This window comes from Megalops cyprinoides, chromosome 22 (genome assembly GCF_013368585.1).
Source record: "Megalops cyprinoides isolate fMegCyp1 chromosome 22, fMegCyp1.pri, whole genome shotgun sequence".
NCBI classification, from domain to species: Eukaryota; Metazoa; Chordata; class Actinopteri; order Elopiformes; family Megalopidae; genus Megalops; species Megalops cyprinoides.
In genome coordinates this window covers 25,883,344-25,900,374 of record NC_050604.1, presented here as the reverse complement: position 1 = coordinate 25,900,374, position 17,031 = coordinate 25,883,344, and the positions used below count along the sequence as shown (strand labels likewise).

Below are 17,031 nucleotides of genomic sequence, written 5' to 3'. Positions count from 1 at the left end.
TCATATGGGAAAAAAGAGGACCATCACATGTCTAAATGATAAAGAACACCACCTTGCTGACGACTGCATGTTGTATTCTACGTTTCCAGACGTCAGACTAATAATGGCTGTACCGAGTGATTAAGTTATGGCAAAATTAGAATAAACAGATAATAAATTGCAACACCGGTCCAACCAAGTCAAAGCGCAAGTGATCATTAAAATACTGAAACAACTAAAGATATTGAAATGGTTCCGTCATCTACCCCCTGCTTTCTATTTTTAATAACCACAGTCCGTCCACGTACCGAATTGATCTGCATGTGTACGTATTTGACCACGTAGTTCTCTCATTTTTGACAGTGAAAAATAATTGTTGTTTGTCACAGGCACGCTCTCGTCTTCCTGTTTGCTCTCTGTGTTGTTTCCATTGAAGTCCCCTACACCCTCCTCATGATCATATATGCATCTGCTGTTACACGGACAAGACAAATACTTTACACGTCACACAGTTACACACCCCACAGATATATTTATTAATTCATCTTATTAATTCATCTTGATAGATGACATCATAATTGCATGTGTCTTAACGTTATAGCAACAACTACACCAGCAATTATAAATAATAATATAATATAGAAATATAGAAATACAAAATTATCCTTTCTGGCTGGAGTTTGAGAGCATTCTTTATGCCTGCTTTTGAGAAGCAGGAGTTATAAATGCTTAAAATATGACTACATATTAGATAGTCAAAGAGACCACTAACATCACATTGACCTTCCTTTGCACCATTTCAACGGTTGTTTGAGCAGGGTATTATGAGTGAAGTTTGCTCTGAAGTGGTTTATTTGGCCTGGAATATGAAGATTAGATGAAAGAAGCTGCCTCACTGTCTGCCAGAGAGCTTGTTCCACACACAGACTCAACATGTGTCTGCAGGTGGATTGGGTTTGGTGGGGATTAAATCAGAACAGATTCATTCAACCCTTGATACATTTCAAATGGGATTCAGGACCAAACTGATATACTTTTCGCCTTCATATGAACATATGTTTGTGTACTAATGTCCTGTGTATGGAAATGTATATGTTTAATGTAAAAATTAACTTGATCTTCTCTTTATCTCTTGCCCTTCATGGCTTTGCTGCCTGCCATTCAGCCTGTAGATGGTTAAAGGTGTTTGGTGTTTGTCTCAGAGAGGACTGGTGTGGTTTAGCACCTCTGCCAGTCCCACCCCCAACCCCACAGAAAATAGTGTGCATACGGCACACGCTTTGCACAGCTGTAGTCCAACGCCTACAAATATCTGTGTATGCTGTCAGCGGCCCAAAGCAGGAGCTGTTTCCACTGAAGCTCTTTAACCACACGGCCCACTCAGCTACGCCTCCATTAAGGAGGAACTGGGCCTGACACCAGCGGGTTGTGGGTTCCAGTGAGAGGGACACTGCACACGTGAGGATGGGCTCTAACCTGCACTCTGCAGAGCCGCTGTGCTCGCTGATGCTGTTCCTCATGAGGTCTACAGAAGTCGCTTTGCAATGCATTTACCACTAACTGATAGCTGAGTGCCAAAGGCCATTTGTTTCAGTGTGTTCAATTTTGTATACTCTGTTCCCCTTCTTGGTCACTCTCATGATCCTCTTACTTTTTTCCAACAATACCTTCACTCTGTTCTTCATTTGTACCCATGATGCTCTGCATGCTGCTCTCTGTACCTGCACCTGTTAACACTCCTGATACTTCAGTGATTAAAAAATTAAATGGTAGCCTGTAGCAGCACATGTAGATGGAAAGAAAAATGAAAAGGTAAAGAGAGGAGGAGATTGGGGTGAAGGTGCAGTGAGGTGTAAGGCAGAGACAGCACAGTCAGGTGGGAGTGTGACCATGCAGACAAACTCTCTGATCTATATTTACAAGAGCTGATGAGAAAGAAACACTGACCACAGCAAGACACAGCGAGAGGCAGCAAAGCGAGAAACCACACGCTTTAGTCAATATTCAAGAATGCGAACACAGCAATCTGTCACACAGAGGTGTTAAACTTCACTGACAGTGCTGACATACACACACACATGCAGGCACACACGCACGCACACACACACACACACATACACGTACACACACACACACACACACACACACACACACACACACACACACACACACACACACACACACGTACACACACACACACACACACACACACACAGTTTACTACACTGAGAAACTATTAATAATTTAAAAACAGTGAAAATTATGCGACAAAATATATTTGTTCTTTTAATAAGTTTTAAAAAACAAGTAAAAATAAGCTTCATTTTATAATTAATAAAACAATTTTATGCTTAATTATCTCTCTTCATCCTCAATCATCGATTTTCCCTTCATTTTCTGTGTATGTCCGACAAAGGGTCTAAAACCAGGGCGCTGCCTTATGCATCTCACTTTTTGTATTCTGAATTCCGCTGACTGGGTGGCCTCCAGGCTTTGCTGGCCCTGTATTACTGCCTCACAGCTAACTGATGCTTGGATTTCACTCCTGGGGGTGTCTCAGCTGGATGCCAACCAAGGCTGAATGCTATCTTTTTCCCAGAAGGTCATATTGCCATGGGATACTGTGCTGCTTATTCTTTGCTTAAGATTTCAGAGGTGGTCTAACCTGTCGACCAATGGTACTAAGCAGCGGTGTCTCTGGCATAGAAATTCTGGTGGGGCACCAATTAGCTTGTCAAGCCAATCAGTGATGACTGTGAGCCTCAACCTTGCTAGTTTGACACGGTGATGAAACCCTTATAACACATTACCACGCCTAGCTGCTCACCTGCAAAGTACAAGAAAGTAGCCTATATGGAGGAGCGCAGATGGGTCTATCATTTAAAATAAATTATGTTCAAACATAAATTCAGGAGGAACGTTCATTAACGTGCTACCCAATGTCTGACTTCTCTTTGTGAGGACTATTTAAATTCCACATACTCCTTGTACTACATCACTTGCTCCGGCCTCTGCGCACCTGAGATTCCGCTTGGAATCCCAGCTCAGCTTTTTCAGGACCTTGGCCACATACTGTACATTGCCAAGCAAACTCTTTTGCAATGCAATCGCTGACCTTACACGTAGGCTTAATTAAACTCCTGAAACGTCTTTAAAATGCGATGGGCATACTGTGGACAACAAACATACTAATTTTGTGTAGATACTTGCCAGCATCAAGCACCTTAGGGTATAGTACATTGCACAAACAATTTTTATTTCTTTGAGTGCATTTTAAAAGAGATATTATGGATGATATCTATCAAAGGTTGAGTTATTCAAAATGAATTTTATTCATTGAACTGCTGTGCCTGAGGGATAAGAAACTCAATGAAAGAACTAAATACCGCTATCTAGTGGTGTGGCTGGGCCCCACGGGCCCCTAATGTAGAGACGCCCATGGTACTAAGGGTGAGCCTTTGAGCCCAAATATAACCAGAATGATGGCAAAAATTCAATTTTACACATATTTATGTTTTATTAGACTATAAAATTATAAGGGCAAATCAATCATGAATGCATTTGTTACCTAGTGTAGATATGTGTTCATGAAAATACAACTAGTTTTTTGTTGACATACCTAGTGTATATAGCCTAAATCCATGGTTATTTGCAAAAAGTCCATTTTGTGGGTAGTTGACATTTGACCCCATGAAAATTACCTTAACATTCCACATCCAAAATGTTCCACCCTTGCCTTGTAACAGGCTAACAACAGTCCCAAACCAGTGAGTGTGAGCATACAGAATTACTTGTTGTCATCGTCATCATATGGTTTTCACACCTCCAATTCTAGATCCTCGATCCATCTCCAGAAAGGTTTGCCAACATAACTCTAGCATAATACTATTCAGGCCATACCACAATTTAACTTATGCAATCTGTCTAGGCAACGGAAGCTAAGTATACTACCACACATCAGTCACTAGAACACAGAATCCAAAATACATTTCAAAAATTGTAAAAATAAACATCAAGTTCTACAAGTAGCAGGTGTTAGGGGACAGCAACTGAGGTGGAACCGAGATGCAGTCTGAAGAGGCGGGTCTTTAGTCTGCGTTAGAAGGTGACCCATGATTCCGTTGTCTTGACCCCGTGGGGAGTACATTCAACCACAGAGGGACCAGTTCAGACAGGGATTGTGTTTGAGAGGAGCGACCACATCAGGACAGGACAGTCAGTTGCCTGTGGGTTGCAGAGCGTAGTGATCTTGGTGGAACATACCGCTTGAAGACCAATCATAGGTATGAGGGGGCTGTCCCATCCACTGTCTTGCATGCCAGCACCAAGGTTTTGAATTTGATGCAAGCAGTAACAGGAAGCGAGTGAAGTGAGGTGAGGAGGGGTGTAACTTGACTATTTTTATGGAGGTTGTAGACAAGTCATGCAGCTGCATTCTGGATTAGTTATAAGGGTTTGATGGCACACACAGGGAGACAAGCAAAGAGGGAATTACAGTAGCCCAGGTGTGAGAGGACCAGGGCCTGAGAGTTGCGTTGAATACATAGTTAAGTAGAGGAAGAGCCCAGTCTGTATGGTTTAACCATGGGGAGAAAAAAGAGTTCTGCACAGAGCGATAACCTGTGAGGGATGCAACCACAGGTATAACATGTATACACACTGTAAAATACAATGCTGGGGCAGCAGTCTGAAAAATTGATATAATCACTAATGTTTTAGAATCCCATGCTGATCACACACTTTAAAATCCAGTGCTGTAATCTTGTTCTTCTGCAGTCTACGGGCAGAAACATGCTCTACACAGTCAAGCTAAAGGTGAAATGTACCTTGAAGAGGTTTTGTCGTGACTTGATCTGAAAACAGCTGCAGCTTTGAGAAGGTATGCACAGAAATAACAGCTTTGTGATGTCGCACGGTGGTTGTACTATGGGCAGAGCCCTGACAGGTGTTTCCTGAGCCAGTCCTCAAATCCCACCTGAATCATAACAGAATTACTTAAATAGCTCTCAATATAAGATCAGGTAGGCAGTATAATAACATAGAAATCATTACTCTAACCAGAAAAGTATCTCATGGTCACTGGTGAATCCATATTGTGACATGGTACTGACAAAATTAGTGAAACCTGCAGGCCAAGATGAAGCACACCTAACCCCCTTCCCCATGTCCTCTAAATCAGATTACATATGAAAATTCACCCTATCAGCGCTTTATTGTAGAGTAACGTGAGATCAATGCCAGGTGCAAGTTCAATAGCTTCAGCCTCTGTATTCAGAGTGATGAATACACTTGCTGAGTGAAATGCAGGCACAGAGAAAGAGCAGAGAATTAAAGAGAACAGCGGAACACAGACACACAGCCCCTGCGGGAAGGGACTCTCACCGGCTGACAGTGATGTCACTCACATGAGGCAGCTACTGCTCCTGCTAGCAAGCATTTTAGCTTCTGAAGCATCTGTACTTGTCTTTTCAAAATATTTTCATATTTTAATCATAATAATTAACTTTTATGGACAGGAGCTGGGGAGTCATACAGTGATACCATGCCAACTCCTTTTTTTCTGAGTGGCTGCAGCTCAAATATGCCACACAGACTCACATCTGCTGTGATGAGGCCCCTAGAGGTTACGCAGTGAGAAAAAAACACAATTGAATCTCACAAAGGAGCACCTGGCAGCAAAATGCCACCCACAGACCTGAATTAAGCTTAACCCTCTAAACAACAATAACAGCAATTTAGCCCTTTACTCATGGTAATTATTCTCTGCAAACAGCAGCAGCATCCATCTTTGACTGTAACTACAGCACTGTACTGCTCCACCTCCGACTGTAATTCCTAAACCACACCACTGCTGTAGCACCAGCCCGAAGCTCAGGTGATGAGTCTCAGTGCATTGTGGGATATGACAGGGCTGTGTTTGGAGGTGCTGGTGTATTTGCTGCATTCTGTTTCAGTAGGTGATGTGCAGTTTGTTCATAATGACATTCAAATGTCTCATTGACAAAGTTATATTCTGATCGCTAAATATGCCTGTTACAATCTCTAATTCCAGTCTGAAGAGGCTGGAAAAGCCTCTTCATCTGAAGCACCTGCCTGGTTAGACTAACTGTGTTCCAGTCAGTAACAAAGAGCCATGGGTGGGTTTGTGCATTGACAATATTGGATTATACCCATATAAATCCATCATCTACCTTTAGGTCATATCCATATAAATCTATTATTCAGCTTTATTTTTTGACATTTAAAGCTGTAATATTTCTCTCCCTTCCTCAAGGACAGGCCTCCTGTGAGTTTCACATCTTTCTATATCAAAGCAACTCACAGAAACAGGCCGTGTAGGGTCTGGTTACAGGTAATAACTGGATGACGTATCCACAGATCTAGTTTCTGACTGATACCAGGGAGAAAGAGGATCCTCCTGTCAGGGTTGAAATCTAGGATGGGAGGATTGGGTGGTCCCTGATTTAAACAGCATCCACACAATTTATTAATCCTGAGCCAGACTGAAAATCTGATGCTTGGAGTGGAGGTGGTGTTTAGATCAAACAGATGTGGTGTCAGTAAAAAAGCTTGTGTGTGGGTGAGACAAATGAGCATATGAGGGTCTGACAGTATATGTCTAGCGGATGTCTGGAAATGAGTCTGGAGCGGTTGTGTGGTGAGGGGCTTCCATGGAAACAACAGACAGGAAGCAGACACAGTGCCTTTAACAGACTAACTGGGTTTCACAACCATGTCAATAAAAGACCTGAGGAAACTAAGATACACATGTGCCCTAATAAATGCACATGCACATGAATACAGCGCATGAACTGAGCAGAGACAGAAAGGTGAGGGTAGGTTGTGTTTGCGTCACAGAGGTATGGCTGTTGACAGTTTGGTAAAAATATATATACATATATATTAATTTTAAAAACGCTACACTGCAGCATGCCGAAGCGAGGCCTTAAATCAAAGAAGCTGTGAAGAACTCTTCTACCAGCTGTTTCAGAGGAAATGGGTGACAGTTCAGAACTGTCGAAATATTCAGGAAACCTCGCTCTCCTCATCACACTGATATCCGGACAAGACTTCTATTTAATGTATTGTCTTATTTTGCGCTTCTAACATCTGGATATGCAGAATAATCATACGAACTACAGTGTGAAGACAAAATGATTAACATCAAACATGAACTTCGTTTTATTCTGTTCGTCCTCTTCTGTGGTAAGTTAGTGGTGAGAAGTGAGATGATAATGGCAACGCTATCTGTGAGTAAAGATTAATGTTGTGCCGATGCATTATTTACATGGCTTACCTCACATGCGATAGCCTGTAATATTATTTTCTTCAATGAATGCGTTAATATTATGTATTATACACACTCGATATTTTGTCATTGTATGGTGTACCGAAATTGGAAAATCTGTAGGCTGAATTTACCTGTATTTTTTTTTCCAGGGAAACCATTCGTGTCTTAGGTTTTTAATGAATTTGTGAGGGGTGGCATTTTCTTTTGCGTTTAAGAAGTGGAATCATAGTAACGTTATAAGCCTAACGAGATTAATGTTGTACATACAGTACTTACATTGTTTACCTCACATGCAATAGCTAGATACATATTTTTTTACTTAAAATAATTAGTTTATTTCCCAGCAGTTTGTCTTTGAGTGGTGCGCTGAAACGTGTGTATTTACGGGCTGCAGAATTTGCTTGTTTTGATCCAAAAATAGTCTCTCATTAATTAGCCCGTCTCCTCCGAGGCAGTCTGCCAATGTCATCATCATTTATCTTCCATGCTTTTAAAATTGACTGGTGTGGCCCTATGTGACTACTCTGTATTTGATTTTTATGGTTTTAAATATATTAATTTGTGTTATTCATGTTTAGGTCCATATTATGAAACCACACACATTCACATTTAGCTGCGCTTTAATCATTTACACATTTAATTAATTTTTGATAGTGGTAATGCTGGTGTTTCCAGATAAAATATTACTCTCTTAGTTTTTTTTTCTTAATGACGCCAGGAGGCGTACAGCTTATGGGATTTTAAGTTGGGCTTAAATTTAAATGGATCATTAAAGAACTGGCGACAATTAAATTTTGTACGATCTATAAAGAACCACTGAAAAAGAAGAGGAAAAGACAAATCACAGCAAAATACTAAATATATAGTATCACTTATAATGACAACTCACTCACAACTTACTTTAGAGGATAATTGAGTTTGGAAAAATTACTAGATATGGATATGCTTATCTTGAAGCTATTTATATGTTTTATGTTTTTATTTTTTTGAAAATATACTTAATTATTAGGTCATTGGTTAACGTGTTTATTTAGGAAATAGCCTTTCAGTATAGTCCCTTAAAATGTTCCTCAGGTGAGTGGTCATGCCATATTCAGCACTCTTAAACATCAACACTTATTAGGTAATATTGGTGATCATGTAGATGCTTTTATAGGAATGCGTTGTGCATGTGCCATTGCAGCACAGAATCCTCCGTGCAAACATGTGAACATCTGATGAAACTTATAACATCAGTAAATATGTTATTATTTTGTTGTGGAGAGAGAAAGTAAATAAGAGAAACAGAAGGTGATGATGGATCATTGAAATATTTTTACATAGTAAAATTTTAAATTTAATAAAATTTTACAGTCAGGTCTTGGATTTGGTGTTTTCTGCTTTTGGATTTGGTGTTGTCTGCTTTTTTGAAATTGAAATTTTTCCACAAGCCAGATGTAATTTACAAGTGTCGTACACGCACTGCTTAGCTTTCCATAGTCCATTTTCCCCAGGTTAAGGAGTGTTGTAGGAGTTAATGTTTTCCTTTGGAATATGTGTAATGGTTAGAGCAGGTTGGGACATAAGTTGACAACGAGTTGTTTCATATAAATTTCAGAAGCCAAACCAAAAAAAATATGTACTTGTTTTTACATGCAGTATAGAACTAATTCCTTTCCTTCACATCCACAAAATCATTCCAGGATAGGCCAGTTTGCTGTATGGTTAGACTTTAATACAGGACATTTTACAGGACTCTTAAACAACACTGACCTCAGGGAGGGCATGCTGTTACTCCAAGTGGATTTTATTCAACACGTTATCTGGGAAGGTGGTTAATGTATAATACACAACTTTATCAATTTAAACTTTTTCAGGTAATTATACTGTACAGCAGGCGCAGTGCCAGGAGAAAATACAGAGGGGTGAAACTGCAATACACAGGGGGTTAAAAAAGGTATATCTTTAAAAAAATGTAATAAATACTATGTAGACATCCGGATATAAGCAGTGAGACTTCTGACTGTTCACAGGCATTATGGCTGAAAAGAAGAAGCCTTGAATTGAAGGCAACTTAAAATTTGTTTATTTCATTTTAAGAAGTGCAATAATATAAAAATTAAAGCATAACAGTTTATCAGTTTTAATGAAAAAAAAAAAATTTAGTATTTCCTCTTTCTTTTATAGAATGGAATGTTTTCATTCGTATGCAATCAGGGGTATGATTTAATACAGAGGGCACTTAAGAACATTTATATAGACTATAAATTCTGTTTGCTGCTATACAACAACCTTGTATAGACTGTATAAATGCATGCTTTTTGTTTGAAATTACAGATGCTAGATAGATAGATGAGAGTAGCTGAAACAGATATAGGACTGAAGTAAAGACTCCTTTAACAGCTAGATTTAATACTTTCACATACTTGTGAGAAAAGTGTTTTTAATAATAAGCATGTATATAGGTGAATATAGGATAGGCAGAAGGCTTTGGTCTTATTGTTTTGTAATAATACTTGGTATCATATGTTTAGAATAGAGTTCTGTGTTACAGTGTTTAGTATGTGGTTATTTATGATCACACTGTGTATAATATGGGGTTTGATTCCAGACCCCAGGCTACTTATTGATGACGACAGTATTCAGAAATCATAGCCGTGCCCAAATACAGCATTTTGGAGTGTGGGTATGTTCTGTCGGCCAGTACATGAATTTTATCTGATGTTTATATTGAAATAACTAAAAATTATAATCTCTCCACTTCTATCATTGCAGATCTGCTAAATGCTGTACAGACTGAAGTGAGGACAGTGAGAAAGAGAGAGGGAGAAACTGTCACTTTCCACCCTAACATGACAGAACTACAGAATGATTATCAAATACTGTGGTCATTTGGCCAGGTCCCTCCCTTCACAGTAATAGCTCAACTCCTTGGAAGAGAGATTAAAATAAACTACCGTGAGAGATTTAATGACAGACTGCAGCTGGACAGACAGACTGGATCTCTTTCCATCAGAAACCTCAGCACCAAAGACTCTGGAGTTTACCAGCTACAGACCATCAATGGATTAATATTTTTTCAGAAGTTTAATTTAAGTGTCTATTGTAAGTACCAGTTCTTTTTTTGTTTCTCTTTCTGTCTCAAAAATTCTCTCTTTATGTATTACTGCCTTTCTGCTGATGTTATCCTTTAATGTTCTGTTGTCTATCTTCTGTTTCTCTATTACGTCTGTCTTTATGACCTTTGTCTATACTCTCTGTGTCCCCCTCCTTCTAATTCCTGCCCTTCTGTCCTTCTGTGTGGGGCAGAGCCTGAATCCTGGGCAGGAGAATGTCAGATGATTGGTTTATCTAAATTAGGGGTCTGTGATATGGATGATTGGTTCAGGGTAAATGTGTGTGATTACTTTATATAATCTCTCTGTTGTGAAAAATCATATGTCAAAAGTAAGAGCTCTGAAAAAAAGCATATAATTGTTTTCTCTTCGGAGACAAGTTGCCATTTGCTGAAAGGATCCAGTGGTGTGAGGTACAGAGCCTTGAAACATTGCACACATTTTAACCTAACCGATAGTCTGAAATGCTGAAAGATTGCTTTATAGTAAATTTCAAAATTGTGTAAATATTAGCAGCTAATACTTGGGCATCAGCGTTTCCTGATCTTTTCTCTCTAAATGCCACACAGCCGTGTGTCTTTGCTGGCTCAGCTGGCTGCACATGAAGATCTTTTCTCACAGAGACACACATTATCAGCGTGAGGAGAGGAAGGAGAGGCAGGCCAGAGTCGATCATAATCATGGCAAATATGATTCTTTCCTCTCTTTCTAATGCTCTGATCAGCGCGTTTCTCTCCCTCTCTCTCAGCTCCAGTCTCTAAACCTGTCATTAGAAAAACTCCTCAGAGTCACTCGGTCAGTAAGAGCTGCTCAGTGCTGTGCTCTGTAGAGAATGGGAGAGAGGTCACCCTTTCCTGGCAGAGAGAGGGGGAGACACTGTCCCACACCAGCAGCCCTGATCTCAACACCCCCCTGTCTCTCCCTCTGGAGATAGAAGAATACAGCTCCACCTACAGCTGTGTGGCTGATAACCCAGTCAGCAACCAGAGTCTGCAGCTCAATACTGAGGAGCTCTGTTCTGGTAAGAAACAGAGACTCTTTCACAGTAACTCTGTTCCTTCCTCCTCTCTCTGTTTCCCTTTCATATGACCCTCTGGGTTTCTCTCTGTGTGTGAGGAGGCTGTGAAGGAAGCAACAGGAGTAACATCCTGCCGGAATCAGTGGTCTGTCCAGTTGGGAGGTAGATGTGATAGCAGACCTGGCCGAAATGAGAGGAACTCTCTACTAAAACCCAGCATGCTACTGAGATTCCCAAAACTACCCAGATAGGAACTTTAAAAATCACCTAAGAAGCAGAATTTTAAGGATAAATGATGGGGAGTGAATGTGACACATCTGTTTGTTTGCTCCCTTACAGGACACAACCTCCTCTTCAGCTACACACCTCTAACTCTGATCACATCCTCCACAGATCACAAGAGAATGAACAGCACTGATACACTACAGTTCACTAGTGTTCAATGGTCATAAGGGATATATGGTCAAATTTATTTAACTTAAATAGATTACTCTGTATTTAGCGTTATTGTGTCTATTAATTTACTAAGTGCAGACTATGTTTGGCTGCCATACTGCAAGTGTGATAATTAGTGCTTATTATTTGCTTCTGATGCATCTGATTGAACAGGTCCAGACCAAGAAGGACTTCTAGTCCAGAGGAATTACATTGTACCTATACTGCTGGCAGCTGCAATTATGGCAGTGATAACTGCATTACCCATGTTCTTTATAAAACAATGGAGGAATAAAAAAGCAGAATGTGGGTGTAAGTATTTTCATATTTTCAAATACACACATTTTATAGTCTTAATTCGCCAGTCAGGATTACAATTGTAAGTTTAATTACTATTATTGCCGGTTTATGTAGAGCAGCTGTTATATCTTTCCTTTACCTTCCAGTCAGTATCAGCATTGGATGGTCCTGAGAAGCCAGCACAAACTGACTACTGTCTGATGCGTCACTATTCCATACAGTATTCAGTCCAGCTCTGACATTCAGTTAGAATCACACGAACAATAACACTGGAAAACCCCAGCTCCTGTTCCAAGCTCACCTCACATCTGCATAAATATACTTATAAACATATAATAAACAAACACTAGAGGGAGTGCTTATGTGTTTGAAATGGTAATATGTTGTTCTTTTGTCTTTAGGCGAAGGGGACAAGGATGGATTGGTTACTCAGGTGAACTATGCTGTGGAGGTCTTGGTAAGATTGACAGGACTGACTCTCTCTCTCTCTCTCACACACACACACACACACACACACACACACACACACACACACACACACACACAGCCACTGAATACACTGAAGAACTAAAGCTAACAGGCTGAACAACAGCTATAATTTTATCACAAAATATTTTTTCAGTTATTTTACTTCTTTTGATTTGGCAATTAGCAACAAAATTATTATGCAACCAAAATATGCCATCTCAAACTCAGCTATTCATTTCATATTATGCATTTTTATCGACCTTTTAATGCACTCTTTTAAGCAAAGACTCTATAGGTTGAATTCTGTACCTCCCTGAATATGTGTCTCATTTATCACCGTTATAAATGTTTTAAGTGTTGTTTCTGTGCCACAGGGGGGCGCTCACAGCACACCAGACTCAGAGACTCGGAGCAGCGCCACCTATACAGACGTCACATGATTCACCAACTGCAGCTGCTGCAGCACCAGGGGAGAGCTGAGCAGTGCTGAGAGCTCATAGGCCTCCCTTCTGCACACGCTCAGTGAAGGACATGCTTCTCTGTTAAAAACTGGGAAGATCAATGTTTCAGCCTTTTCAATAATAAAAAGAAGCCACTTCCTGTCTGTATTGTGATTCAATGACTTGCAGGATTTTGCTGTTCTAGCAGTTTATCAGATCCTGTCTCTAATGTGGAGGTGTCCTTTAGTGCAGTGAAAACTCACCTTACAGAACTCAGAAATTGAAGTTCTCAGCCAGATGGAATAAATTTGAGGGTTCCAAGACATAAAAAAGAAACATGTCTCTTCTGTATTTATTAACAACTACCTGAGAGCAAATCAATTGTTTCTGAAGTCGATTCACATAGTTGTTTGTTCCAGCTATAATTTCTTCTTACTTTTCAGCATTTCCTAAAAGAAGAACTTAGTGAAGATAAATGCATCAGAAATCCCTTATCTCACACTACAGAAAGCACAGCCCACTAGGGTCAGCGAGTCAGTATTTCCTAATACTGGACTGTGTGACTGTTCCAGCAAAAAGGTCAAACAGTGAGGAAGAGATATAGCTATATGTACTGTACTAAATAAAGTTAAAGCTAGTTTGAATATCACAGAATTATTCCCATTCTAGAAGTAGTAGAAAAAGCCAGAGAGGACAATGACATCACTGTGGCTGCTACAGCAACATAGGATGTTAGGAAACACTCAAAACGAACCCATGACCTGGATAATGATATAAGCACAGCAAGTTTTACTGACAAATTAGAGCTGCCTGCCCTGAGAGCCATGACAAAAATAGATGGACACCACAATCGCCTGTGCTGGTTTTATTGCAAAATTCTGCCATCTAGTGGCTATATTTGTGTAATTGCACAGCCATTGCGAAGCCTTCTTTCATGCATGACTTTACAGGTCAAAATACACCATGAATACAAAAATATGTACATAAAAATAAAATATATTTATAAAAAATAATATTGCACAGTAGTAATATAACCAGTAAAATAGTAATACAAATAACACAGGGACATCCACAATAAAGGTATAGAAAAAATAACACATGAATGTCAACATGAATGTAACATTAAATGTAACATAAGTCATTTGAAAATATACAAAGTGGGGTTATTTCTGTTTAATATTTTCAGTGATTGGTGCCACACCGATGTGCTTTGGTAAGGTATTCCACAGTTTAGAAAAACAAAAGGACAAAGGCCTCTCCACTCCTTCACAAAAGCAAGAAGTCCAGCATTTGCAGGCCAGAGGGAATGTTGGGGCTGGTGGTGAACCATTCATTGCTAAAGAATGCATTGATGTGTCTGTCATCCATAACCAGCAGCACATCAAGGGCCACCTTTAAAATTAGACATATATGAAAATCCCTCATACAGTATGAATGAAGGATCTAGAATTCAGCAACTTGTCTTATGCACAGGAGAAAATAACAACACTTAAAGGTTAATGATTATTTATATCTGTATGCAGTGCTTCTTGACTCTGGTGTAACAGTTGTAGCAATGGCGTAGAGTTAAAGTGATCCTGAGTTCAGGTGTAAGCAGGGTGCGAAATACGGGGGTCTCGGGGGGTATAACATTACAATATTAATACCAGGTTATGTCACTCTGATTCAATATTGATGTGTCCCGAGACCAGTCATCTGCGTTTCTGTAAATTCATTACATGCAGTGGAGATACACTGTAAAAACCATGCTTAAACTCCAGGAAATAGAAAGGAGTTGAAAGTCATGAGAAGGAAGGACATGAAAAATGCACTGAATGGTTCCTTCATTGAGCCAACTCAGCGATATAAAACTGAAAACACCATTTTGACGGTTTGACAGCTTATGTGGGAGTGGTACAATCCAGCAGCCCTGAGACCGTGAGCAGTGATACGCTGTACACAAAGCAGTGTGTTTAAACAGCCAGTGAGGAGCAAAGAACAGGAACAGGGAGGGCCAAAGCCACCGACGACAGAGCTAAAAATATCTCAGGCGGGGAGGTGGGTGGGCGACTCCCCAGTGGCTCAGCTGGCAAAAGCACCCGCCCCGAGCGCCACGAGCCAGGATCGAATCTGACCATCCCACCAGCCGACAGCGACCGGGAGCCCACATGCAGAACACAGCGGCCTCGCTCCGCTGGGGATGGGGTGGGTGCATCAGCAACAGCGACCCCTGCTGACCGATCGGCCGCCTGTGGTCCACGCAGCCAAAGCTGTGTACGAAATGTCTCCACCACCACCGACTCATCTCGTGAACCGCAGTCAGGGCCATGGGAAGCACTAGTAGTGTACTTGTAGTGTCCAAAAAACTGTTTTTTGAACCAAACTTCTGGTGTTTCGAGCGCTCTCTGCATTAGGGTTCTCTCTGCTCCCTGTCACAACACAGACAAAGGTGAAAGGATGCCAGTGTGGGCAGGAGGAAACACGAGGAACAAGTTGCACTCAGGTCAGTAGTTTTGTTTTTGAGAGCAAAGTCAGGTCCCAGCTTGCAGTATACATTCTTTCTATGCATCCTCTCCCAGCCACACCTAGCTTTCTGACTTTCTGAGTCATATTATGTGCACCCATTTGACTGCTGGACATTGGCGATTTTAGACTCTTTTTAGGGGTGCTCAAGCACACCTAAATTTCATCTCAGCACCCCTAAACAAACTCATGTTACTTACTAGTACTTCATTAAAAATATTATTGTTGTAAATTAAAATATTGTATTTAGAAAAATATTAATGTATTAATTGTTATCCAGTGAAATGAGTGGTGTAGCAGGGGCCTGAACACTTTTGCAAGGTACTGTACGCATGTCACATTCTCTTTAGGGACTGAGCCCCCCCCCTAGAGGTCTGATCCTGGAATTGCCCTTGCTGCTGGATAGAAGACTTTTTCTTTTGAGCAGGGTTCTGCATAAATAGTAATAAATAATAACTGTAATAAATTGTTAACATAATATTCTAAGCTGTGTAAATCGCTGAGGATAGGGTTAAGTTCAGAATAAAGTGTAAAAAGTGAGTGAAGAGTGGATGAACACTGGAACCTTCAATCATATCAACTTACAATGTAACACAAAGCTCAACCAAGGAGACTTGTAAGTATAAATAATCTTTGAGCTCCTGAAATGAAGATAATAAGCGAACTAAGCAGCTGCTTCATATACATTCACATGCCTGATATAGTTTGGGGAAAAAATGTTGTGTTTCATTTGTCTTTGGCATTATATCTACATAGTTTTAGCTTATATTTAGTTTTAACAAATTATTGAAAATGCAACACCTGAGTCAGGTGGAGAAACATGATCATACCACTAGGGGCGCTAGTGCACTATTTCAGTGACCTAATCCTAACCCAACTGTGATATCACACTGGTAGATGCTAAACCACAACCCGTCCCCTCTGTGACAAACACCAAGCACCAAGCATCATCTTCTGAATGAAAGAGGGAGCAGTCAGCATTCACATGTACTGTATGTAAACCCACTGTGCTGAATCCCAGCTGAAGGGTGGAAAATTAAAAAGGCCACTGGCTTACAGAGCCTATGATCAGAGCTGAAGCTCCGCTCTCCAGATGAGCCTGATTTTTCCTGCAGATTCTGACCAGGACCCAGGGTCAGCATCCGCATCAGATTCCAGCACAGAATTAATTAATACCATGTGAGAAAAGTCCTGGCTGAAATCACATGTTTATTTTAATAACAAATACAGCAACACAGTATCATAAGTCAAAAGACTCTTCTCAAGGTAACAAAAAGCATAACAAATATGTATGACCACACAGCACAGGAATATTCCAGTGTAGTTTATGACACTAATACACAGGATAACTCCTCATATAGCTTTCTGATCGTGTTGCACTCTGCCTCACTTCTAAGTCGCTTTGGATAAATGTGTCTGCCAAATGAGTAAATGTAAATGTAATGTAAAAGTAAATATTAGGCTGAAATAGCACAGACAGAAATATTTTGTTCACTTTGAGCA

General features: G+C 40.2%; 1 protein-coding gene across 1 annotated transcript; it reads left to right on the top strand.

Moving 5' to 3' along the window:
- Positions 1-7,133: 7,133 nt before the first annotated feature.
- LOC118769519 (hepatocyte cell adhesion molecule-like) lies at positions 7,134-11,835 on the top strand. The gene is made up of 4 exons (XM_036516649.1): positions 7,134-7,185; positions 10,025-10,354; positions 11,114-11,386; positions 11,723-11,835. Exons 1-4 carry the CDS (start codon positions 7,134-7,136, stop codon positions 11,833-11,835), a joined length of 768 nt encoding a protein of 255 aa, XP_036372542.1.
- The last annotated feature ends 5,196 nt before the right edge of the window (positions 11,836-17,031 follow it).